The sequence below is a fragment of the Pseudonaja textilis genome, chromosome 4 (genome assembly GCF_049901715.1).
Source record: "Pseudonaja textilis isolate UNSWEBS1 chromosome 4, rPseTex1.2, whole genome shotgun sequence".
In the NCBI taxonomy this organism is placed as follows: domain Eukaryota; kingdom Metazoa; phylum Chordata; class Lepidosauria; order Squamata; family Elapidae; genus Pseudonaja; species Pseudonaja textilis.
The window spans coordinates 18,146,023-18,172,112 of NC_141993.1; the positions used below are offsets into that span (position 1 = coordinate 18,146,023).

The following is a 26,090-nucleotide window of genomic DNA, read 5'->3' on the forward strand; positions in this document are numbered from 1 at the left end:
TGTCCAGTCTTACAAAGGGAGATCCAACCTAGAATTAAGGAGAGATTTCCTGTCAGGGAGAACAATTAATCAATGGAATGGGTTGCCTCCAGAAGTTGCAGGTATTCCACTAGAGATTTTTAAGAAGAGATTGGATGGCTATTTGTCCAGAATGGTATGGGTCTCCAGTTTGAGCAGGTGGTGGACTAGATGACCTTCAAGGTCCCTTCCAAGTCTGTTGTTCCTTTTTCTACACTCAAAACCTAATCCTGGAATCTCTTATATTTTTGAGTTAATATTTTGAAACTATATTTATATTATATATGCCAGAGATAGGAATTTTGGATCAGAAAAAGGAGTACATTGTTACATAGTTTGGGCAGAATAGTTAATAATTTAAGTATTAATATAGACATGTTGTTGACAATATATTAGTTTGAAATAACCGTAGGAGTGAAAAAAAAAAACTGGAAATAATTTGTTACATCAAATTATGTGCCAAAATTAATTAAAAGGAGAACATGTTACCAGTATATCCAGCTCAATTCACTTCTGTGGTATAAATTGCAAATATCCACTGATAACCAGAGCTTTCTCTTGAAGATCAATCAGTTTAGGAAAATGTGGAGGCTTTTCCCATCAATTGTCCATCACCAGTAGATGGCTCACAAACCTCATTTATACATAAAGAACAACAGCCAAAAAAACGGCCAGGATAGATGCGTTGACACGAAGGGGAAAACCCAACATTTCTGGAAGCCAACTGAGGATTTTGTAATTTTGAACTACTGTAACAAAGTTGTGTTGCAACACTTTATTTACCTTAAGTCCATGCAGATGACTGCCGTGCTGATATTTACACAGCCAAAAGCTGTATTCTACAAGCAGCCCTATGAAGAGTTAGCACAGCTGAGAAAGTCCAGAAATATTTCACCAGAAGAGTTCTCCACTCCTCTACTCGTTGTAGAATACCTTATGCCACCAGACTTGAAATTCTAGACCTAGAAAACCTTGAATTATGCCGTTTTCGGTCTGATCTAAGTATGGTATATAAAATTATACATTGCAGTGTCCTACCTGTCAATGAATACTTCAGCTTCGACCATAACAATACAAGAGCACACAATAGATACAAACTCAAGGTAAACCGCACCAAGCTTGATTGCAGGAAATACGACTTCAGTAACAGAGTGGTCAATGTCTGGAATACTCTACCTGACTCTGTAGTTTCTTCCCCAAACCCCAAAAACTTTAACCTTAGACTGTCTACTATTGACCTCACCCCTTTCCTAAGAGGTCTGTAGATAGGTCTGTACATAAGTGCACCAATGTGCCTACCGTCCCTGTCCTATTGTTTCTTTTATTTTTCTTATACGTACCCATTCCATGTATTCATAACTATGTATATACTTATACTTATTATCTTGTAAGCAATTGACAAATCAAATAAATCAAATAAATAAATGAAGAGCATGTTTTTTTCAAAATAGCACAAAATTTCATAGTTGTGCCCATGATGATAGAAAACCAATGGTGAGAGGGAATGCAGAAGCATTTTTCAGCATGAGTCCTTGGGTGGGAATTATGACATATTTGGAGATGGCTGGAATTAAAAAAACAACCCTGAAATGCTGAAAAGAATCAGTCAGCGCTGTGTTATTTTATTCTTCTTTTTCTATTTTATTTTCTTTCCATTGTCATCTTATCTCTCACTGGACTTGAAGGCAGAAACGTCTCAGAGAGAAACACAGACCTTCGAAGAAACTGGACATTTCCATCTACCTGTCGCCCAAGCCATAACTCACCAGTTATTCTATTGTATGTTTGGAAACAATGCTATAAAGAGTTGCAATCTACTGTCTCTCTCCAGGATCAGCTAGTCTGAAGCAAAGCATAAATACAAGAGTAGCCATCTTTTATTTTCCGGCAAACATACAAGCCGCCATCTATGATGTACTGTAGATTTAGCTTTCTTTCGTGCATAGATGATCTGGAAGGATCAGATTAAGTAGCTGAAGAGTAAGAAATTAAGATGGGTATACTAAGAAATTAATTCAGATACATACAATTTATTAAATATTACTGGGAAGTAAGATTTGCCGTGTAAACAATAAAAAGTGATGTTGCAATCAGGTGCTTAGTGGCTCTTTTATTTCAAACAAAGCGTATTTGCTTCATCTGGCATTTTGGCACCATCCAACTATACGGATCTACAGGTCACAAAATCTCTCTAACCCCAATGGCTGGGAATTCTGGACGTTATCCTCTTAGTACAATTGAAAGTGTCAAATTGAAAACGGCTGAACTAACAAATCATTCAGTTTCCTACAGTTTGAGAGGAAGAAATTATTAAATAGATTAAAAGCAGATTAAATACTTCATCAGAGACGTTGCCAGAATGAATTCTGTTGATGAGAACCGTTGGCAGGATGTCTACAGGATAATGTTTCAAAAGTCAAGATGGCAACTGCAATCTTGACTTTTTGATCTTGACACATAATAGAAGTTCTGCCCCTTTTTAAAATCTGAACTGCATCACTATCTTGACTTTTTTTTTTGGCTTGCAGTCTACCCATGAGTGTTGCTCAGCAAAAGTTCTGAAGCAATGGGAAAAAATTAAGAAAAGTATCATTATACCTCGAAGGGGAGATTGGGGGAAAAACCCCAATAAGGATCCCTCCCTTGAATATCTTCTATTGGCGTGTAATTAAATGTGGATGTCATACAACGTTCAACCATTTCTGACTGGTTCTGACAGAATTTTGAGATCATCTGATGGGCACCTCTCAAAGTATGCCTGTGTTCTGACCCACACCCTTTTCCAATAAATCAAACACAATCCAAAAGGAACAGAAACCTTGTAATGCTTTTGCAAAATAATTAGCTGTGATAAGCACAAGCCTTGCCAAACTGTGCGAGGCTTGCCAAAAGATAACAGACAAGAAATAATTTGCAAGACAAGAATCTTCAAATACAAACTCAGGATACTGGAACATCCACGAGGCTGGAGTTTCAAAACGTCTTTGTCTTCTGCAAAGTATGTTCGTTTCATAGCTGGCTTTTATCTTCTTGAAAGAGGAGTCATTACCTTGTAGGCTTACTCCCGAGTCGCCTGTGCTGTTGTAACTGCTCTTTCCTACGAGCATTTCTGTGCGCGAGGGCACTTGGCACAGGCTCCTCGGGAACCTCCTCATCAGTGCTGCCGGCCCCCACAATCTCTGAAGGTAGCAATCCACTCCCTGATGGTCCTGGCCCCTCATCTGAGTCCTCACTCTCCTCAGCCATCCGCACCTGCTGCCAGCTAACCACACTAGCCTGTCCATAGCTCGGGTCTTCTATTCACAAAACCTCTGCAGTGGGAAACTTAACTTCCTGCTGTTCTTCCTCACCTTAATGCATGGTCTCTTTATCACTCTGGCTTCCCTTATCTCATCACTCTAGTTAAATGGGCAGACTTCCAGAGAAAACATTGAAATTGATCTAAAAATGATTTTTGGAAATGGGATGTCATCTCTGAATAAGTATGGGTAGTCCTCGACATACAAACATTTGTTTAGTGGCCATTCAAAGTGACAAAGGCACTGGAAAAAGTGTCTTATGACCCTTTTCCACACTTAACGACCATTGCAGCATTCCCATGGTCAATATGATGAAAAATTCAGACTTTGGGCAACTGACTCATATTCATGATGGTTGTAGAGTCCTGGGTTCATCATGTGATCCCCTTTTGCGACCGTCTGACACTCAAAATCAATGGGGATGCCAGATTCACTCAACTACCATATTACTAACTTAACAACTTCAGTGATTCACTTAACAATTGTGACAATACAGGTCATAAAATGGGGCAAAAGTCACTTGACAACTGTCTCAATTAGCAACAGAAATGCAGACGGCAGTGGAATCAGACAGTGAGGAAGAAAAGGGACCAGTCAGGAAGTCTGGAGAGGACTCGGACGAGGGTCCTGCATCCGATGCAGGGATGGGACCGGGACCAGCTGGGAGTGGGGTGCTGCCTTTGGAGCCTTCGGAGTCTGGCAGCAGCGAGGAAGAGGACCCAGGGGAGCCTGTTCCCAGTGCACATGTGCGCCGAGCTGCTAGAAGGCAAGAGCAGCTGAAGCAGAAGGGGCAACTCGGGAGTAAGGCTGGGAGGTGATTGCCCCTCCCATAAGGCATAAAAGTCAGACCTCAATGACAAACACTTTGCAGGAAGCAAAGTAGTTCAATAGATTCCGAGTTCTCCTTGAAGCTCTATGTACTCAGGACGTTTTTTTCTGATATACTTCAGTTGGTTTCTGTTATAATTAATTTGGATATTTCTGGCTTTGGCAGCATTCCACAGCACTGAAAGGCATGGGCTTATCTTGGGGAACTGTTTAAGATTACTTCTTGCTGGGAATGAAAGTAATTCCCAGCATTGCATTAAAATAGGTTTTGCTTTTAAAACAAGTTTGTGTTTCATTATGTTTCACGAAGCCTGGGTCAGAACACCCTTAGTTATTCCAACTTCCTATTTTATATTTTAAGAAAAGGAAAATGGGAAGAAAGGGTTAACAGATTCTTTGGCAGGCACGCTGGGGCACCTAAGGGTACATCAGCCCAACCAGAGTTTATGAAATGGCCTAATTTAACTGTCTGCCTGAAGGAACTGCAGTGAAACAAGTGGAAAGTTTCAATAAAGTACAACCGAATTGTAATTTGGGCAAAGTCCTTCATAGTGAAACCCAGGGACTCAGATAAAACAGGACCCTGTGTGTATTTAGCTTCTTAGCTATCTACTGTCATTGTAACCTGTCACTCTGCCCTTTCCACCATCTATTTCTTTCAACATTTTTGGGGAACTGGTTAAAAGTTACAGACCCATTTCAACACTATAATTCGGCAGGGGCTACTCACCACTGGTGAAAGAGTTGATCAGAATGGTGAGTGTAACTTTGACATTATGTAATTTCTGATCATTCCTATTATGCAATTATGTAATTTCACACTAGTTTTCCTCCCTGGGCTACTTAGGGAATCCACACAAAGAACGCAAATTTGGAAAACAGCTCCGGAATGCATTTTCATCTTTTCCATGCCTGCGAACCCAGGTTTGTGACCCTAGCTCTGTGATGGCAAACCTATGGCACACGTGCCACAGGTGGCACACAGAGCTATTTGTGCCAGCTCACAAGCTGCAGGCAAACTTACCTCACTGCGCGCGCCTCACAGCTGATTTTCGGCTGGTTTGAGGCCTTTTTTCGGCCTCTCAAAGGCTTGAGGAAGGCTTCTGCAGGCTTTGCAGGTCGAAAACTAGCCCTGTTTCATTACTTCCTGTTTTTCCGAAAATACCAGAAGTGACGAAACGGGGCTAGTTTTCGGCCTGCAAAGTCTACAGAAGCCTTCCTCAAACCTCTGGGAGGCCGAAAAAGGCCTCAAACCGGCTGAAAATCAGCTGTGAGGTGCAGTGCAGGTAAGGGAGCAGCAGAGTGGGTGGGTGGGTGCGAGGGGATTACGCACGCATGTGTAGGGACAGGGGTGCGCGCATTGCCTTCTGGGTGCTGCCACATGAGCGTGGGCATGCAAGCGTGCACACAATTTTTGGCACAAGAGCCCAAAAAGATTAGCCACCACTGCCCTCGCTATTCTTGACAAGGAGCTAACATCAATCCTAGTTTTCTGACCTATCTTCCAAATCACTCAGTCTACCCAAACCCTGTGTAATTTCTGCACTACAGGTAGTCCTCAACTTACAAACACAATTGAGCCCAACATTTCTGTAGCTCGGGGAGACTTTTATTACTTTTCTTGCCACGGTTATTAAGTGAATCACCTCCATTGTTAAGTCAGTAACATGGTTGTTAAGTAATCTGGCTTCTCCATGGAGTTTGTGTGTCAGATGGTCGCAGAAAGTGAATACATGAACCCAGGACATTGCAACTGTCATAAATATGAGTCAATTGCCAAGCATCTGAATTGTGATCACATGACTATGGGGATGCTCCAACAATCGTAAGTGTGAAAATTGGTCATAAGTCACTTCTTTTAAGTGCAGCCCGTAGCTTTGAACGGTCACTAAATGAACTGTTGTTAGTGGAAGACTACCAGTAGTGAATTACAACATCACCATAGCCTCTTTGTAATCACATTTGGTTATAGCTGAAATGAAATAAAGGATAGTTATGTTATGATTATTTGGGCAGATCAATAATTGAATAACTCTAGACCGTGTTATATTGTAATTAAAATGGTATGGAAATTACCTTGGATCATAGTTCCAAGAATTGGCATCTTACCATACTTAGAACATACAACAACAGAGTTGGAAGGGACCTTGGAGGTCATCTAGTCCAACCCCCTGGCTCGAGCAGGAGAGTCTTTTCCAAATATTAGCCTCTACCCAGGATCGAACTCACAGCCTCCTGGTTGTTTAACTCCTTTTTGTGTGTTGTAGAAACAAGGTTTGCAGAGAACACCACTGAAGGGAAGATGCACTGGATTCCACCCAGACAGATTTGTAAGCTACTGTAAGTAAAGTCTTGAAGTCTAAGAAATAAGAGAATATTTCAAAATATGACAAATAGAGAGTGCATGGTGATTTCAATTCTGTCTGGTCGAAGAGCTGTTAGTCCCTCAGTTAAGCAAATCATGAGTATGAGAAAGTTCAGAAAATATTCAACGAAAGCATCTTAATGAATTCATGAATAAATTTATTTATCCAATTTATTGGCTGCCCATTTTACTCCAGAAAATGGATGGTTTACAATGCTAATGGGGGTTTCCTTATTCAGATTCTAAGATTTCTAAACCTTTCAAGGATTTTTTGTACTTTATAGAAATAGGTAAGTTGTAAGACAGACTATTTAATTAATTAATTTAATTGTGTGTGTGCTAACCTGTTTATTTCTTTCCTGAATGTGCTAATTAAACTCATTTGTATCTTGCATTATTGCTCTGAAGAAGAAATTCTGTATATATTGATTATTTATGCATGGTATATCTGGCTATGCACGGGATGTTATGCTTCTTTATGGTTATAATCCATAACCTTAACTTGAATTGTGCCCCATCTCTTACAGATAACAGATAATCAGAGTTGGAAGGGACCTTGTAGATCATCGAGTCCAGTGGTGGCTAACTTTTTTGGGCTCCTGTGCCAAAAACTGCACACGCGTGCTCGTGTGCCAGCACCCAGAAGACAATGCGCCCCACCTCCCCTGCCATGAGCATGCAACACCCCTTCTCGTGCCCCCTTACCTGCACTGCACATGTGCACTCCTCCCAGCTAATTTTTCGGCCTCCCTGAGGCTCGAAGGAAGCCTCTACAGCCTCGGGAGGCCAAAAAACGGGCCTTCCGGAAATACCAGAAGTGCCTGTTTTCAGCCTCCGGAAATACCAGAAGTGACAAAACGGGCCCGTTTTTCGGCCTTCAAAGGCTGCAGAGGCTTCCCCAGGCTATGGAAGCCCTCCAGAGGCCCATTTTTTGGCCTCCTGAGGCTGCAGAGGCTTCGCTCGAGCCTCAGGGAGGCCAAAAAAGGCCTCAAACAGGCCGAAAAAATCAGTTGGGAGGCACGCACATGCGCATTGCAGGTAAGTTTGGCTGGGGCTCGCATGCCCGCACAAATAGCTCCATGTAGCATCTGTGGCACGCATGCCATAGGTTCGCCATCATGGATCTAGTCCAACCCCCTGCCCAAACAGAAGACCCTACACCATTTCAGACAGATGGGAGTCCAATCTCTTCTTGAAAGTCTCAAGTGATGGTGGTCCCACAACTTCTGAGGGCAAGCTGTTCCATTAGTTGATTATTCTCACTGTAAGATAGTTTCTCCTTATTTCCAGGTTGAATCTCTCCTTGTTCATCCATTATTCCTTGTCTGGCCTCTTCTTATAAGAACTGACCAATTTGTCGTGACTTCCAGCGTCTTGTAATCTCTCTGGAGCAATAGATCTGCATTTCGATTTTTCTTCTCAGCACTGACTGTTTGCATTTTAAAGAAGTTTCTTACAGGATAATAACAATTGCCAAAAAGATTCACTTGAACATCTCTAAAAATTATGTTGTGCCAGTAATGAAAAATAGGTGGGCATATATAATTAAAAAAGAAGTTGAAAATGAGCAGGTTAAAATATTGCGGGATTTCCAAATCAATAAAATTTCCATCTGTCAATTGGAAAAGGCCCAAGACATATATTACACTAACGGATTATAAGATCCTAGGTTCTTGGGAGGGTTTAATGCATATAAATTGTCAATTCCAGCTAAAGAACTAGCAGCTCTGATTTCACATTGTTATGAACAGATAATCATAATTATAGTTTGGTTTTGTTTATCTTGTGTGAGTTTGTTCTTTCGATGTTGTTTATCTTGTGTGAATTTGGTCCCTCTCTCTCCAAATAACATTTCTCCAGGCGATTGAATTATAGAAATGTCATGTTTTACTTTTTCATTCTTTTGTAATAAGACACATTTTGTGGATCTCTTCTCTCAGCGGCCTCCCCATTACCTTGGAGAGCGTTTTTTTTTTCCTGTGGACTAAGGAGCCTGCATCCCACACATGCGCAAATGGGGCTTTAATAACTTGCATGGCCCAGTTCCCGGCGGGCTGCGGATCAGTGGCAGTTTGGGGACACCTGTCTTATCTCATAGATGAGGGTTAGGTTAGGATACTTTTGTGGATAATAGGAAGCACCACCAGTAACTACCCAGCAGTTACATCAGAACAAGAGGTAATGCCAGGTTGGGTAGACACAATAGACATCTGTGAGACTAGATTTGAAACCTCCAATATTTTCACAGCAGGCACTGCCATGCAATAAGATTTACACTTTGGAAGCTATACCATGCTTATCTGCCAGAAGATTAAATACATATCAGCATGTATTTGGCTTTCAACTTGTACTCTGATCTCTGATCAGGTAGCCTTCTTTAATCTGGGCCGCACAGAAGTGTAAATTATAATTTCCTTTATCTCCTATCAGAAGCAGCCAGTTGGAAATAATAGAAATTGTAGGAATAATTATCCCAGCACGAGAAAATTTGAATGTAACCTTATCTTTGTGGTCAGTTGGATCTTTTGACATAAAAACTGAGAGACATCTTTCGACCTATCTGATTGCCTGGTGAAAAAAATGAAAGTTTTGCCAAAAACTCTGCCCGTTATTTCTCAGTTTGTCAGATGGGATCTCTAATTAAATGACTTTATTCTTCAGATCAAACTTGACTGAATTTAAACGGCATCCTCAGTGGTAGGTTTTAAAAGGAGAAACCTGTCCTAATTTCATTTCCAAATGAAGTCAAACTTTTAGAGAGCCTCCCTCTGGGGGGACAAAAAAAAGGAATGTTGGCCCTTGTTCAAAAGTATTAATGTAATCAAAGTGATCTTTGACTCAGACCAGTGTGTTTGCCTTCTGTACCTTGGCAGTATGCAGGGCTAAAATCAGTAAAAGCTCCAACACTTTCCATAAGTACCAATGAAGTAACAAAATTAATCACTTGGAGCTCTTTAGAAGAGCACAGAATCCTATAAGAGGAATAGCTTTGTACAACAACTTGCTCTTTTGACAATTTCTTTGCTTTTTGTTTTTTTTAACCAGATATGTTATATGAAGATTTTTCTCCTTTTCATGAGTAATGTGAGATGATTTGCCGTTGTCGACCAACATAACTTTCCTCTGATAAAGCCCGAACTTTGCCTTGTGCTGCCTCAAATTTATTTCCCCCAAATAAAAATAATTTGAGGAAGGAGAAACAGGCAGCACCAGAACTGACTACAGATAGTCCTTGACTTACAACCATTTGTTTAGTGACTGTTACAAAGTTACAACTGCACTGAAAAAAGTGGCATGACCGTTTTTTACACTTGTGACGTCTGCAACATCCTCGTGGGCACATAATTAAAATTCAGGCGCTAGACAACCGTCCTGTATTCGCATTCTCAAATAATTGCCATTTGTAACCTTTCCAGCTGGCTCCTGACGAGCAAAATCAATGGGTTGTATTGGAAGAATTATCCTTCTGGGTTCAGTTCCAAGCGGGGAAGAAGACACTGGAAACATGGAGGCTGTTTGGAAAGAGGGTTTAATGGATAGGATCACATGGCTTGGAGCTCCAAAGTGAAAAGGACAATCACACGCTTCAGGATGTTGGGTGAAGGAAAAGAAGGAAAAGGAAGAGATGCTGAGAGACCCTTAGGTTTTTTTTTAACAGATTTAACAGATAATCAGAGTTGGAAGGGACCTTGTAGGTCATCTAGTCCAACCCCCCCACCCAAGCGGGAGACCCTACACCATTTCTGACAAATGGCAGTTCCAATCTCTTCTTGAAAGTCTCAAATGATGGCGCTCCCACAACTTCCGAGGGCAACTTCTGTTCCATTGGTTGACTCTCACTGTCAGAAAGTTTCTCCTTATTGCCAGGTTGAATCTCTCCTTGTTCAGTTTCCATCCATTATTCCTTGTCTGGCCTTCAGGTGCCTTGGAAAATAGCTTGACCACTTCCTCCCTGTGGCAGCCCCTCAAATATTGGAAGACTGCTATCATGTCTCCCCTGGTCCTTCTCTTCACTAGACTAGCCAAGCCCAGTTCCTGCAACCGTTCGTTGTATGTTTTAGCCTCCAGTCCCCTAATCATCCTGATTGCTCTTCTCTGTACTTTTTCTAGAGTCTGTTGGGCCCCACCTTAGTGTTTCCTGTTCCTGTGTAAGAAATGTATCCCATTGGCTGTTAGACTCCCAGGGGCAGGGGTCTTGGCTAACTTGGTGGGCTTTGTCTGGACCACATGGCTTCACCTGAGTGCTGGCTGATGCAATCTTCCCAGGCCAGGTGGTGAAATGGGTAGAGGCCTTTGTTATGTAGAATACTCTGCCCCAGGCCTTAATGGCACACCCATTAACAAAGGTGTGGTGGGGGCGAGCTTCTGCTTCTGATGTGAGTTTCTACTTCTCTTTTTAGGGGAAATATTCTGCCTTTTTAGTATATCCTAAAATATTTCATTTTCCTAGGAGAGGGGTGGGTTTTAATTTCCAATAGAGGAAAGCCAAATTCTTTTAGTGACTGCAGCATTCACTTAACAACTACACTGATTTGCTTAACAACTGTGGCCCCCCCAAAAAACGGGGCAAAAACTCACAAACAATTGTTTTCCTTAACAATAAATATTTGGGGCTTAATTGTGGTCATAAGTCAAGGACGACCTGTATGGAGGATGCACGTCCTGGAAAAATCACATGTTGTTCTTCCCTGGCTTTAAAAGAAGGAGAAGGAGAAGGAGAAGGAGAAGGAGAAGGAGAAGGAGAAGGAGAAGGAGAAGGAGAAGAAGAAGAAGAAGAAGAAGAAGAAGAAGAAGAAGAAGAAGAAGAAGAAGAAGAAGAAGAAGAAGAAGAAGAAGAAGAAGAAGAAGAAGAAGAAGAAGAAGAAGAAGAAGAAGAAGAAGAAGAAGAAGAAGAAGAAGAAGAAGAAACAACAACTTGCAGGAGATATAATGAAATGGGCTGGTGGAACGGCACCTTCTTCCTGAAAGCATTTGTTCCAAAAATCCCTTTTCTTGTTTTAATTCTAGTGGGAGGCACAGAGTTTTTCAGCGTACACCAGGGAAAGAAAGGCCTCCTTTTACAATCTGGCAAAGTTTCCACATCAGTTCCCCTCTCAAGACAGAGAAGGGGATGAAAGCAGGAGGGTGTGTGTGTGAGAGAGACTTCAGTTGCTGTGCAGGGAATAAAAAGGGCCCATTCAGGACAGAAGCTGATTGACATTCACCGTTTCTAAAGAGAGCTCAGCTCGCTCTCTTTCAAACCTATCTGGATTTGAGGCACTGTCTCCCAGGACCTTCGGGGCTTCAGGTTTTTCTATCTTCTTTTTTTTTCTTTTGGGTGGCTATGAACGATTAATCATTTGCTCTTCCCTGTGATGTGTAAGTTGGGGATAGGAAGTGAGACGGGGCTGTGCCCACATAATATATGGGCAATCCCAGCTTGGCCGAGTCTGTGTTGAAAGGACAACCTTCACTGTGTGTTCAGTTCTGCACCCGCAAAACACAGCATGAAATTGCAGGCAGCTTCCCGCTATTCCTGGTGGCTTTACTTTTTCTTAGCTGCTGCAGCAGAAGGTAAGAGACTGAGTGTTGTTATTTTAGGGAACGAGAGGAAACGGGAGCATCATGGGAAATTACCCCAAACTTTTTTTTTAACCCCAAACTACCCACTCTCTGTAATATGAGATCTTTTTTTTAAAAAAAAGAATGTTTCTGACTTCATACCCCTGGATTCAAAAGCTTTCCTTCTGAATATTGCTGCAAACTCTGAGCCTGGGTTGCTTCCTGTGACTATCATTTTTCAACCCTTCAAAAATGGTTGATTTGCTGCATGTGGACATTGTATAGCATTGAAAGACCTTAAATCCCCCATTGAAATGCTACTTAGCAACAGAGAGCATTGAAAAGGTAAAGCTCCACAGAGATTATAATTATAATTGCATCATTGCATAATGAAGCTAAAATGGATAATTTATTAAGGAGGTCCTGGGACCTAAACTTATTGTTTGGTCTCAACCAATGTTGAAAAATAAAACAGATGTGGCCAAATCAAACTAAATGATTCCTAATCATCACAAATGTCACCCAAAGTCATGCTGTGCAACCCTCTGTGCATATCTTCTTACCAGACCTTGCTTCTGAATTCATTAGGACTTATTATAATTTTAAAAAGTGGATTTTTTTACTATAGATAAAAATGAAAGTAAAATACACACACATACACAACACACACACACATATATTCATGTGAAGTATTAGAACCGCTTTATAAAACTTTAGTAAGACCGTGTCTGGAATACAGCACCCAGTTTTGGTCACTACCATAGAAAACAGATGTAGAGACTCTGGAAAGAGCACAGAGAAGAGCAACTAAGATAATTAAGGGCCTGGAGACCAAAACAAATGAAAAATGGTTGCAGGAATTGGGTTTGTTTAGTCTAGTCAAAAGAAAGACTAGGGGTGACATGGTAGCAGGGTTCCAATATTTGAGGGGCTCCTGAGAAGAGGAGGGTGGGGGGAGTCAAACTATTTTGAAAAGCACCAAAAAGCAAGATGAGAAACAATGGATGGAAACTAACCAAGGAGAGAAGCAACGTAGAATTAAGTGAGAACAATTAACCAGTGGAATGGCTTCCCATCAGAACCAGTGGGTGCTTCATCACTTGAGGTTTTTAAGAAGAGACCGGACAGTCACTTTTTGTTTGAAATGGCAGAGGGTTGGACTAGATGACCTCTAAGGTCCCTTCCAGCTGTGTTTTTCTGTTATCTGTTATTCAGAGTTGCTGTCTTTTTCAGTGAAATAAATGGGACTGAATATATTAAGGGTTAGCTGGATTCGGCTGCTAAATATGCTAACGTTGTAATCCAAAGAATAACGATGACTAATAATTTTCACTGAAAACAATAAAACTAACTTCCAAGAAAACCCTTTAAACATTTGTAACATTTAACAGCTCTCTGTTAGTATCAGAAATGATTGGTATGTATCCTTATGGAAAAGTCTTTACAGGTAGCCCTAAAATATAATCCTAATTGAGCCCAGAATTATGGTTGTAAATTGTGCCGGTTCATAAGTGGCTCATCTGATTTTATGACTTTTTTCCCCACTGGTTATTAAGCAAATGTGACAGTCATAAAGCAAACATGGTAATTGTAAAGCAAATGCCACAGTCATTAAGTAAACCCATTGTCTGCAATGGGCTTTTTTTTTTTTTGCTGGAAATTGGAAGTAAATGTTGGTTTCCAGCAAAAATCATTGTAATCGTTGTGATCGCGTGACAACAAGATGCTGCAAATAACCATATGTGTGGTCTGCTTGCCAATCACCCCAAATGTAATCATGTGGCTGTGGTAGGGTCTGCTTGGCCATCAGAATTTCAAATCCAGGTCATAGGTACCCTTTTCTACGGTATGTTGTAACTTCAAAGAATTGCTAAATGACCAGTCATAAATTGAGGATGACCTGTAATTACTATCTTGCTTGTTGTATATATTATCTATGTTCCATTCAGTAAGTCCTGACTCCTGAGGGTGACAGGAGGTCCCTGCAATGGTTTGCCAGTAACTTCTTGTGGTTGAGATTCAATGATTGTCTGTTTGTCAGTCTGTCAGTCAGTCGATCTGTGTCATTCATCTACCTACCTACTTACTTACCTACCTACCTACCCACCTACCTACCTACCTACCTACCCACCTACCTATCCATCCATCCATCCATCCATCCATCCATCCATCCATCCATCCATCCATCTATCTATCTATCTACCCATCTATCTATTGAGATAGATAGAGATAGAGAGAAATAGAGATAGAGATAGGTTGACTCAGTTTTCCATCCTTCCGAGGTGGGTAAAAGGAGGACCCAGATTGTTTGGGGGCAATATGCTGACTCTGTAAACCACTTAGAGAGGACCGTAAAGCACTGTGAAGCGGTATATAAGTCTAAGTGCTATTGCTGTATAGATAGATAGGTAGATAGATAGATGATGATAGATAGATAGATAGATAGATAGATAGATAGATAGATAGATAGATAGATAGATAGATAGGAAAGAAAGAAAGAAAGAAAGAAAGAAAGAAAGAAAGAAAGAAAGAAAGAAAGAAAGAAAGAAAGAAAGAAAGAAAGAAAGAAAGAAAGAATATGGTGCACGTGCTCTCCTGATTTCTAATCCTGCACCTATAACCACTATACCACATCGGCTGTCATGATTGCTATACGTCTAGTATGCCATATATGCCCACAAACACTGAGGTACCTCATAATAATGAACAAAACTTTTGACACACTGATTGCAAAAACACCGTTTCCCTATCTGTTCACCTCCAAATGTGCTGGATTTCACCTATTTTAGGATTAGAGCAGATGAGTTCCAAAACATTCAGAGGACAGGAGTTTGCCCAAAGCTGAGTTAAAGGTACTTAAGGGTTGTTTCTTTCTGCATCTGTGTTACTTTCTCCTAAAACTGAATAGCTATTGATGGTAATTAGAGAAGGCATTGCATTCAGTGTGGGTAAAATGTTGATACACAGTTTCTGAAGTAACACAAAACTAACTAAGGGTACAGGAGACTTCAGCCATTCTTCCAACAAGCTATGTCGCTGAGGACATCATGTTAAATTGAGTATGTTGTGTTTTAATCGCATAACACTTGCTTAGGCTTAGGCTGTTGTGTGAAGCCATTTCTAGCTTATTCAATAAATGTATGATTAACACAAAACATGGCTTAGAACAGGGGTTTCCAACCTTGGCAACTTTAAGACTTGTGGACTTCAACTCGCAGAATTCCTCACCCAGTAAAGCTGGCTGAGGAATTCTGGGAGTTGAAGCCCACAGGTCTTAAAATTGCCATGGTTGGCGACCCATGACTTAGAAAAATAAGTGAATCCAAGCTAACCATTATTTTCTCACATATCAATTACTCAATTGTCAAGTATCAATGATAGTATCAATGACTCAATATCTTATTTTAAAAGCTTGCAAGTTACATCAGCATGGGAGTTTTCTTTTCTTTTTTACAGGAAACTTGGAAACACCTTCCTTCAGCTCAGGAATTCTCTATCAGTACCGATACTCACTAGACAACCAAGTAAGTTTCCTATCCAGGCCAACTTTGCAGGGAAGCAAGCTTCAGGCAGAAGCTGTGGTTGATGTGAATCTCTTGTGGAGCAACATCGACAATGCAGGCGAACAACTGCTCCAAATCCAAGTTAGTACTGCTCTTCTGCTTTCTTGGTTTTTCAGCTTCTGAGGAAAACATGGCCGTTCTATAGACCAGGAGTGTGAAACTCAATGGCATTGAGGGGCACATCAGGGCTGTGACGTCGGGGGTAAATGGGGTGTGTGTGGCCAACTGGGTGTGTGTGGCCAACTGGGTGGGCGTGGCCAGCTTGATGCCACTCCCCAAAGTACTGGCATGCTTCCTTTTCACACTGGGTAGACCAGGCCGAAGCGACACTGGCCTGATCTTTTTTCTTTGCACTGGATAGTTCAGGGCAGCCCTGCGGGCTGAATCCGACCACATCATGGCCCAGATCTGCCCATGGGCCTTGAGTTTGACACCCCTGCTATAGACCCTTTGATTTTATTTAACTCTACTCAGAAGATACGTTTCTTCCTATCAGCTGTAGGCTTCTAAAGAGCTATTTGCCAAAAAGCAAGGCTTAGCTTTTATTTATTGAAATTTTAACCCCACTTTTATTACTTTGTAATAAAAACATCCTGCAAGTCCCTTGGACTGCAAGGTGATCAAAACAGTCAGTCCTAGAGGAGATCAACCCTGACTGCTCTTTAGAAGGCCAGATCCTGAAGATGAAACTCAAATACTTTGGCCACCTCATGAGCAGGAAGGACTCCCTGGAGAAGAGCCTAATGCTGGGAACGGTTGAGGGCAAAAGAAAACGGGGACGGCAGAGAATGAGGTGGCTGGATGGAGTCACTGAAGCAGTCGGCGTGAGCTTAAATGGATTCCAGAAGATGGTAGAGGACAGGAAGTCCTGGAGGAACGTTGTCCATGGGCTTGCGATGGGTTGGACACAACTTCACGACTAACAAGAACAACAGCAACAACTACAGCAGCAAATATACATATTTCTCCCTCTTGCTGCTATTTTCCCCACAACAACAGTCCGGTGAGGTGAGGTGGGCTGAGCTAAGAGAAAGTGACTGGCCCAAAGTCACCCATCTGGCTTTCATATCTAAGGCTGGACTAGAACTCATAATCTCCTGGTTTCTAGCTCAGCATCTTGATGTAAACTAATTACGTATAATGCAAGTCTACGCATTTAATAAAAGTAATAATAAAACTCATCACCCTGAAACAGTGGTGACATACTATCACAATGGCACATATTTTAGAACTGGTGAAAAAAGAAGAGGAAAAAGTGAGGACACGATCCTGTTCTCATTTATCTGGCTGTCATTATTGCAAGATGAGGAGTGTTGAATAGTTCTCCATACCAGCATTCCATACCTGCTTCTATATTATGGTATTTATTTATTTAGCATATGACAGAGAAATCTATGCATGCTAGACACACAGTGCAGTCCTAACAGCCTAGAATGCATTCTGTTCAGTGCTTGGGGGGCAAACTAGCTTTATACCACTAACTAGTGATGCTCATGATGCTGGCTTTTCTGGGCTCCTCCGCCATTCTCACCTCACCTCACCTCACATCCAACCAGATGCCATGCCAGCTTCCGTGCTCCGCACGCACAAATGCAGCTACTGGTAGTTTTTCCCCAATGAAATGATACCCATTAATCTACTTGTAATATTACACACTTTTGAACTGCTGGGTGAACAGGAGCTAGGGATCGAGTGAGTGGGAGCTCACACCATCTCACAGAGTTGGACTCGAACCATCAGAGTACAGGCCATTTCTGGCCAGCAGTTTCAGCATCATTAAGCCTCTGTGTCACTCACTGTGTGCCCTATTTGAGGCTTAATTCTACGCTACATCTAAGACTAAACACAACTCTAGTTTGCACACATATGCATTTTTCCTTATTTCTTTCCCTTTTAAAATCTGAGCTACTTCCTTGCTTGAAACTGCATTCTTGCACACTGCTTTATGACATAGTTTTCACCTCATAATGCTATTGTTGATTTGAAGTGTCCCAATTTTATTCCACCCATTTGGGGGACTTAGATCCATGACTTACACATCAATCAAGATTTGAAAAAGAAGGATCAGACTAGCCAAGGCCATTCTGTAAAAGGCTCAGTGAATGCTACTGAACTTGAACAACCATTTTTACTCCATTGGAATAAGGGGAAGGTATGTAAATATTTCTCTACTTACAATTGCAATAGCTCCTAGACTTATATATTGCTCCACGGTACTTTACAACCCTCTCTAAGTGGTTTACAGAGTCAGCCTATTGCCCCCAACTATCTAGGTCCTCATTTTACCCATCTAGGAAAGACGGAAGGCTGAGTCAACCTTGAGCCTGGTGAGATTTGAATTGCCAAATTGCAGGAAGCTGGCAGTCAGCAGAAGTAGCCTGCAGTACTGCACTCTAACCACTGTGCCACTGTGGCTCAAACAGCTGATGGCGCCTTTTCATTTGGACTTGTTTATGTGCTGTTTTCCTTTCAGCTTCATGTTCAAGCACATTGTTCTGGGCATCCATCCTCAATGCATATTGAGACCGCCGCTTTCCATACACAAGAATGTTATCATGCTTAGTAAGAGGGAATTCCTTTTTCGGATGGACGAGCACTGCTTTTTTTTTTTTTAATGGGAGTAAGATTGATATCAATGGGCAACTCCTGATTCTGCTCCCAGCAAATGCATCAATTGCTCCATATTCTCATCCAGCCTTTCTCCAATTGGTTTCCCTCTGGTTGAATTGAGATGATAGGTCCCCAAATCCTCAGCTAACTCCTTTAACACAGAGAGGGAGCAGGAGGAGGAAGGGAGTGACCACAGTGAATTGAGAAGGCCTCTTCACTTGGTCTGAAACACCAGGTTGCTTCTTACCTTTATATCCTGCTATACATCTCTTGTTCACTTTGTTATTCTTTCCCAGGCATACCTATAAAAGTTGTCTTACATCTTACAGGTCAAAGCTTTCTATGTAGCCAAAGAAGAGAACCCTTTAATTCTGGAATTGAAACGAGGCCTTCTCAGCCTTCTCCAGTTTCAAACCCATTCTGGAACAATGACTGAGGTAAAATATAAAGTTTCCCTGAACTGCATAGCATCTGTAATTCTGGCATCTCTCTACAGGAAGTCCTCAACTTACAACTGTAAAGCAGGTCACCCACACGACTGGCCCGATTTTATGACCTTTGTTACAACAATCATTAAGCAAATGATCACGAAATGACTCCATGGTCATGAAGTGAAGCCATTGTTTGCTATAGGGCAGAGGTGTCAAACTCACATTGTCATGATGGTGTCATATGATGTATTGGGATTTTTTTCCTCTTCATTAAACTGGGTGTGGGAGTGACCAGCTCCTGACGCATCCAGCCCAAGGGCCAGGAGTTTGACAGCTCTGTTATGGGGTGTTTTTGTCCAAAGCTGGAAGTAAATGCTGGTGTCAGCATTCCAGAAAACCTCCGCTCCAACAAATAACTCCAAGACAGACATAGTCTCCAAAGTTCTTTTTTATTTGGATAGTAAACTGGCACATCTGGGAAATCCTGAAAATGAAAGTTCTGGGTTTCCTTGCAGCAAGTAAAAACTACAAATCCACCCCCTGCCCCCCTCATTGCATCACATGCCCCAATCACCATTCGTTTCTCCGCTTGAGACTTCCTCTCAACCAGGTGCAGAAAGAACATGACCTTGACTTAGAAGAAGAATGCTACTGTGTCTAACCACATAGACTCCAAGAAATTCTCCCCTCCCATTTTCCCAAGGCTAAAGAATGGGGCAATGTGAAAGCATCTGGTACTAGTATGGCTTCCAAAGCTGACAGCTGATTTTCAGCAAAAATGTTGTAACTTGTGATCATGTGACCATAAGAGGCTGCAAACTATTATAAATGTAGGCTGATTTCCAAGTCACATGACCATGGAGGACAGCCAATAGAACTGGGTTATAAATACCTTTGGGACTATTTGTATTACCAAGCCATCATTTTACCTGAATATTGAATCTAACGCCTCCACCTTTGCTAAAAAGTGTTTTCATACATTGAAATAAATCAGGCCTTATGGTTTAGGCAAAATTCATGGTGATTTGAACCATAATGATCCATAATGATCATTGATTGGATTGATTGATTGATTTCCATTTATGCAGCTGCTTTTCTTAAATCCATTATTCTGCACAGCTAACGACATTTTTAAAAAGCACAAAGCAGAAACAAGCAACGACAACAAACGTATCAGCCACAGCTAGGGTAGAGGCAAACTCATCAATAGTAAATCAATATCACCATTGTAGATTATTCTTCCAGAAACAGAAAAATGTAAACACTGAATAAATGGCACTTATCACAGACATGTATTGCTAATCCCAATGACAAAAGAAGTTCCTAAAATTACAGTATGAGATCACAGGACAAATCCTGGCCTTCCGTACAGAAACAGGTCATAACTGGTTTACCCTTCTCAGATTCCCTCTTGTTTTTAAAAGCAAGGATAACTATTTCCAGATCCTAGAGAATTAGTTTCAGGCAGCTTCCCCTTCATTTTGTGTGGAAATCTTTAAGCCTGAAACACATTGGAATAAAGTGGATTTAACATAAATTCCACCCAGAAGAATTTGTTTTATTACAAGCAATCCAACACGGTGCATGCAAAATAGCCAGAATTTCACAGGTAAAATCTTTAAAAGAAACAAACAAAGCAATACAGATGTTTGAATTATATAAAGGGCTAACGTTACATCTGCTATTTTAATCACAGTGTACCCATTTTAATTGTTTAGGAGGACATTTCTGGGAGCTGTCAGGTTACCTATGCTGTCTCTAAGGATACTGTTTTGAAAACAAAAGACCTACAGACCTGCAAAAGACCCAAATTTGGATTCAGCACAGCTAACAAAGCAAGTCAACTTCTTTTTTTATCACGTTGTGTATTATATTTCAGATATGCTACAGTCTGTCTATTAGAACTCTTCCCCGATGACATAATTTCTCATTAATCTTGCTTTACGATGGTCAGAAAAATTGTTGGTAGACAAACCTCAAGTTTCATTCATCTTTCACAGACAAAATACAAGTAAAACTAACCCACCCAGCAATTTTATCTTTCCCTGAAATCTGAAACCAGGATTACGATTTCTTATGCCAAACATGCCCGGGCTTTTAAGCATACTTAAATCAACATTTATTTGAGGTTTCTCAACCTTATTTGGAGCAAATTAAAAGACACCCTGGCAACAAACAAAGGTATTGAAGTAACATACTATGTAATTTAATGTATTGCTATATGAGAAGTCAGGTCCTATATCCCATTCTATATGTCCTGGAGTCCCTACTTTTTGTTGTTACACCACATGCACACATGTACATACATCCTCTCGGGGCTTGAGGAAAGCCTCTGTAGCCTTTGGAGGCCGAAAAACGGGCCCGTTTCATCACTTCTGGTATTTCCAGAAGGCCCTTTTTTCAGCCTCCCAAGGCTGCAGAGGCTTCCCTCGAGCCTCAGGATGCCAAAAAAAGGCTTCAAACAGGCTGAAAAATCAGCTGGGAGGTGTGCTCATGCACAGTGCAGGTATGTGGCTGGGGGGTGTTGTGCGCACATGTGCACAAGGGCACATTGCTGCTACCGTTTCTCCAGAACTGGTCAGAACCTGCTGAATACCACCTCTAATCTTATCCCCCTCCTAGAATGAAAGCCATGATCTCCTAGAAAGAAGAAACCACAACTGACTTTTTAATTTACGCATTTACAATCTGTAATTTCCTAAACAAAAGTTACTAATGGTATAACTCAGCCCCTCACATTTTTAAGGACATAAGTCAGACATTCTTGACCATTATCACTCTATGGCTGAAACCCAGATTCATTAATTCATTCATCACTATTTTTATTTTATTTTTGCAAAATAATGCTTGATTGTAATTACTCAACCTGTGAATCGAGTTTTTGTATTTCTCCCTGCCAGAATGCATTGTCAGCATTTCAACTAACCAACTCCAAACCAATAAAAGAGACAAGCATTTCCTCTAAGTTCCATTTTATTAGAGTTGTCATATTGGCACATCTGGGAAAACCCAAATCTGAGCGTTCTGGGTTTTCCCTTCCCAAAAGAAATTCAAAGTTCCACCCCCTGCCCCCGCCAGTCCATCACATGGTCCAATCAAAGCTTCATCCCAACTGGAGACATTCCTCCAGACATCTCCTCTCCAGGTGCAGGGTAACCTGTCCTTGACTTTCTTTCTCTACTAAATTCCCCCCTCCCAAATTCCCAGGCACTAAATGTGGCAGCCTCGAAGCTTTTGAGAAAATATGGCTTCCAAGGCTGACATGCAGTATGTGAGAATGCTTGGTACTCTCTGAGTGTTCTGACCCAAACCTTTTTCCAATAAGACAAACAATAACCAAAGGGAACAGAAACCTTTTAATGAGTCTTACGAATCCCCGGTTAAAGGGCTGCTGCAAACTAATTAACTTTGATAAGCACAAACCTTGCCCAAACTGTACAAGACTGCTAAGAATCACAAATAAGAAATAGTTCACAACACAAGAGTCGTCAAATACTAGATTAAGATACTGTAATGTCCAGGCTGAGTTTCAAAACGTCTTTGCTTCCTGCAAAGAACGTTCGCTTCACAGCTGGCTTTTATCTTCTTGAAGGAGGGGCCATTACCTTGCAGCCTTATTCCTGAGTTGCCTGTGCCACTGTTCATGCATGCACACTTGGCACAGGCTCCTCGGGAACCTCCTCATCGCTGCTGCCAGCCCCCACAATCTCTGAAGGCAGCAGTCCACTTTCTAATGGCCCTGGCCCCTCATCTGAGTCCTCGCTCTCCTCAGCCGTCCGCACCTGCTGCCGGCTAACCACAACACTGAGCTTAGCTGTTCGCTTGCTGACATTTCATTACACAGCCTGATAGCAACATTGGAACACTGACAATATTGTTACCCAGTCAAGTAATGAAACATCTGCAAGCAAACGAGCAAACTCAGAGAACACCAAGGATTCCACAGTTCAGTTCTGAGCTACGCATATTCTCTCCTGTTGGAAAATGCAAACTGATCGTATTTCCATTCTTTTAACAGGTTTTTGGACTCCTGTGGCATCCCACAAGTAAAAGCCATTATGTGATGGAAGGAAATCTCATAAAGTCAGCCTCGTCTGAGGAAAATCATATAATTCATCAAGGCATAAAGTCATCCGTTGGAGTCGATATCACCTCCAGGTTAATGTTGTAGGGTTCATTCAGTTAATCTGCAGCTTGGGGAAGTCTAACAGCATAGCAAAATAACAGAATTGGAAGAGACCTTGGAGGTCTTCTAGTCCACCCCCCCCCCTGCACAGGCAGGAAATCCTGTACCATTTCAGACAGAATGTTATCCAATCTCTTCTTAACGACTCCCCATTAATTGACATTAGTAAATGTCATCTTGTTCATTGAAGCTGGAGCCAGGTGCCAGGAAAAGCACAGAGGACACAAGAGTGGTTTGCTTTCTTCCAGGATGTGCTTTTACGTGGTAGGCTAGCCTATAACTCTGTTTTGTTCTCCAGATCTCTACTCAGATACTAACCAGGCCTGATTGTTGCTAACTTTCTCAAACGCAGCCATGTTCCATCAGAGAAAATTAGAAATAATGCCTATTTTGGAAAGTTTCCTCTATATTTTAAATTATCCCGTTTTCAATAATGTAAAAATTCCAGTGATCCACACTACTCAGTTCCCCAAGTCTTCTTGTAGTTGAGGGGAGGGTGCAAAGACAAGTTAACGAAGACCATGCTTGCTCCGTGGCTACAAAAATACAGTAATAACTACCTGTTCTTAAGAGGAATAAAAAAATAAGGAAATGGAATGGAGTATTCTGGAAGAGGGCAAGGCCATCTTCAAACCTGACCAGGAGTATCCAACCACGCAACGTTGGTTGTAATTTCCATGCTATACTTGCAACATGCGAAATCCACAAGACAATAAAAAGGAAGAGTTACAGGTAGTCCTCAACTTAAAACAGTTCATTTAGTGACCGTTGTTCTGACCGAGGCTTCCTAGACTATAATTACACACACGCTTCTTTTAAAAACAAGTCTTGTTTTATTGCAATGCTGGGAATTGTTTTCATTCCCAGTCGGTAATAAATCTCAAACAGTTCCTCGAGATAAGCACCCACCTTTCTTTTCTGTGAAGTGCTGCCAATAACAGAAGTGTCAAAAGAACTAGAAAAAAAGCCAACCGAAATACAAAGAGCTTCAAGAAAGACTCTGAACTGACCGAATGACTTTGCTTCCTGCAAAGTTTTCATCATCTTTGCCTGTCCTTTATACCTTATGGGAGGGGCCCTCACCTCCCAACCTTACTCCTGAATTGCCCCTTTTGTTTCAGCTCCTCTCACCTTCTAGCAGCTCTGCACACATGCGCACTGGGAACAGGCTCCCCTTGTTCCTCAGCCTCGCTGCTGCCAGACTCCGGAGGCTCCGGAGTCAGCACCCCACTCCCAGACGGTCCTGGCCCCATCTCCGCATCAGACGCAGGGCCCTCATCTGAGTCCTCTCCAGACTCCCAGACTGGTCCCCGTTCTTCCCCACTGTCCGATTCCGCTGCCGTCTGCACAGGCTGCCGGCAAGCCACAACAACCGTTCTAAGTTACCAGAGCACTGAAAAAGTGACTTACAACCATTTTTCATATCGTTTCAGCATCCTCACAGTCATGTAACCAAAATTCAGATGCTTGGCAACTGGTTCATATTTATGACCGCTGCAGTGTCCCGGGGTCATATGATCCCCTTTTGCAACCTTCTGACAAGCCAGGTCAATGGGGAAGCCAGATTCACTCAACTAACTTAACAACTGCAGTGATTCGCTTAACAAGAAAGATGGTAAAATGGGGCAAAGCTCATTTCTGCTTCACTTAGCAGCAAAAATTTGGGTGCTCCATTGTGGTCGTAAGTTGAGGACCCCCTGTATTTAAAAGCAAAGGTCCAATTGCCAGTCTCTTCCTTCTCTCCCTAGGCAACACCTTGAGCTTCTGACCCAAATGCCTGGATCCAAAGAATTATCTGGAAAGAATCTTGAGAAAGTTCTGAACTCTTTCCTGGGGAAACCTCAGCCCATTAACCTAACAAGCCAGCCATTCAAAAGGATCTGCAGCGAGTGCCCAACGGTGAGTGAGACAGAAAGTTTAACCCAAGTTCAAATCACTAGTCTGACATTGTCGGAATCTGCCTTTTATAATTTTCCAGCAATCGGTAATGGGAGTTGAAACCCGAATCGAAGAACATCAAATTAACCCTAAGACATAATTATAATGTATAGATTATGTATAACATAATTATAATGTACAGATTATAAGTAGTCAGTGACTACTTCAGCTTCAACCACAACAATACAAGAGCACACAACAGATACAAACTCAATGTAAACTGCTCCAAACTTGATTGCAGAAAGTACCACTTCAGCAACAGAGTGGTCAGTGCCTGGACTCTGTTGTTACATCCTCAAACCCACGCTCCTTTTCCCTCAAACTAACCACTATTGAGCTCACCCCTTTTCCACGAAGTCTGTAAGGGGCATGCATAAGTGCACAATCATGCCTGCCATCCCTGTCCTATTGTCCCCATTTATTCGTACCTATTTCCTGTATTCTTATTCATGTTTATACTTATACTTATTATCTTGTAAGCAATTGACAAATCAAATAAATAAATAGATCGGGGCTGTACAAACTTCAACGAAAATGATTTAGAAGAAACCTTCACAGGTTTCGAAATGGAAATGATTTAGAAGAAACCTTCACAGGTTTCGAAATGGAAATGATTTAGAAGAAACCCTTCCTTGCTCTTCATCAAGGTATGCAGATCTTCTTACAGGACTAACCGACAGACAGATTAATAGAGTTGGAAGGGATTGAAAACCCTTCAGTGATGAAACTCCCACAACTTCCAAGGGCAACTTCTGTTCCATTGGGTTGATTGTTCTCACTGTCAGAAAGTTTCTCCTTATTTCCAGGTTGAATCTCTCCTTGTTCAGTTTCCATCCATTGTTCCTTGTCTGGCCTTCGGGTGCTTTGGAAAATAGCTTGACCCCTTCCTCTCTGTGGCAGCCCCTCAAATATTGGAAGACCCCTATCATGTCTCCCCTGGTCCTTCTCTTCACTAGACTAGCCAGGCCCAGTTCTTGTAACCGTTCTTCATATGTTTTAGTCTCCAGTCCCCTAATCCCCTAAAAGACTATATGACACCCTGACAAAAAAGATGATGGTGCTTTAAAAATTGAAATAACTTTAATCAATGGATTCCTTCAAAGAGTATCATCTTTTTTATATTTAGGATACTGGAAGGAAAATGTTGACTTTACTTACTGTAAAGTCAAAGCAGTTCTTCCATATTAGTTTAAAACATGCACAGTCCTAGTTCATATTCCTTTATACAGGTAGCCCTCAAGTTTGACCATAACGGAACCTGTTAGATTATAATGGAGTCATAAACTGTAATGGTGATAAAACAGGTCAGTC

General features: G+C 41.5%; 2 protein-coding genes and 1 long non-coding RNA gene across 3 annotated transcripts in view; all 3 read left to right on the forward strand.

Moving 5' to 3' along the window:
* The window catches only part of LOC113444672 (uncharacterized), a 36,330-nt gene extending 34,354 nt beyond the window's left edge, over nt 1–1,976 (forward strand). The window contains exon 5 of the mRNA XM_026713532.2: nt 1,704–1,976. Coding sequence (XP_026569317.2) covers nt 1,704–1,859 — 156 coding nt within the window. The 3' untranslated portion in view covers nt 1,860–1,976. The remainder of the gene's footprint in view (nt 1–1,703) is intronic.
* A 2,788-nt stretch (nt 1,977–4,764) lies between these two features.
* On the forward strand, nt 4,765–9,649 carry LOC148125762 (uncharacterized). Its single transcript, XR_015743683.1, has 3 exons — nt 4,765–4,901; nt 6,413–6,485; nt 9,556–9,649. It is a non-coding gene; the product is annotated as an uncharacterized LOC148125762 (long non-coding RNA).
* Nucleotides 9,650–11,935: 2,286 nt separating this feature from the next.
* Nucleotides 11,936–26,090, forward strand: part of LOC113444686 (microsomal triglyceride transfer protein-like) — a 30,527-nt gene continuing 16,372 nt past the window's right edge. The window contains exons 1-7 of the mRNA XM_026713544.2: nt 11,936–12,063; nt 15,508–15,695; nt 17,638–17,766; nt 18,554–18,661; nt 20,374–20,490; nt 22,674–22,813; nt 24,590–24,740. Of these exons, the coding sequence (XP_026569329.1) occupies nt 11,997–12,063; nt 15,508–15,695; nt 17,638–17,766; nt 18,554–18,661; nt 20,374–20,490; nt 22,674–22,813; nt 24,590–24,740 (900 nt within the window). The 5' untranslated portion in view covers nt 11,936–11,996. The remainder of the gene's footprint in view (nt 12,064–15,507; nt 15,696–17,637; nt 17,767–18,553; nt 18,662–20,373; nt 20,491–22,673; nt 22,814–24,589; nt 24,741–26,090) is intronic.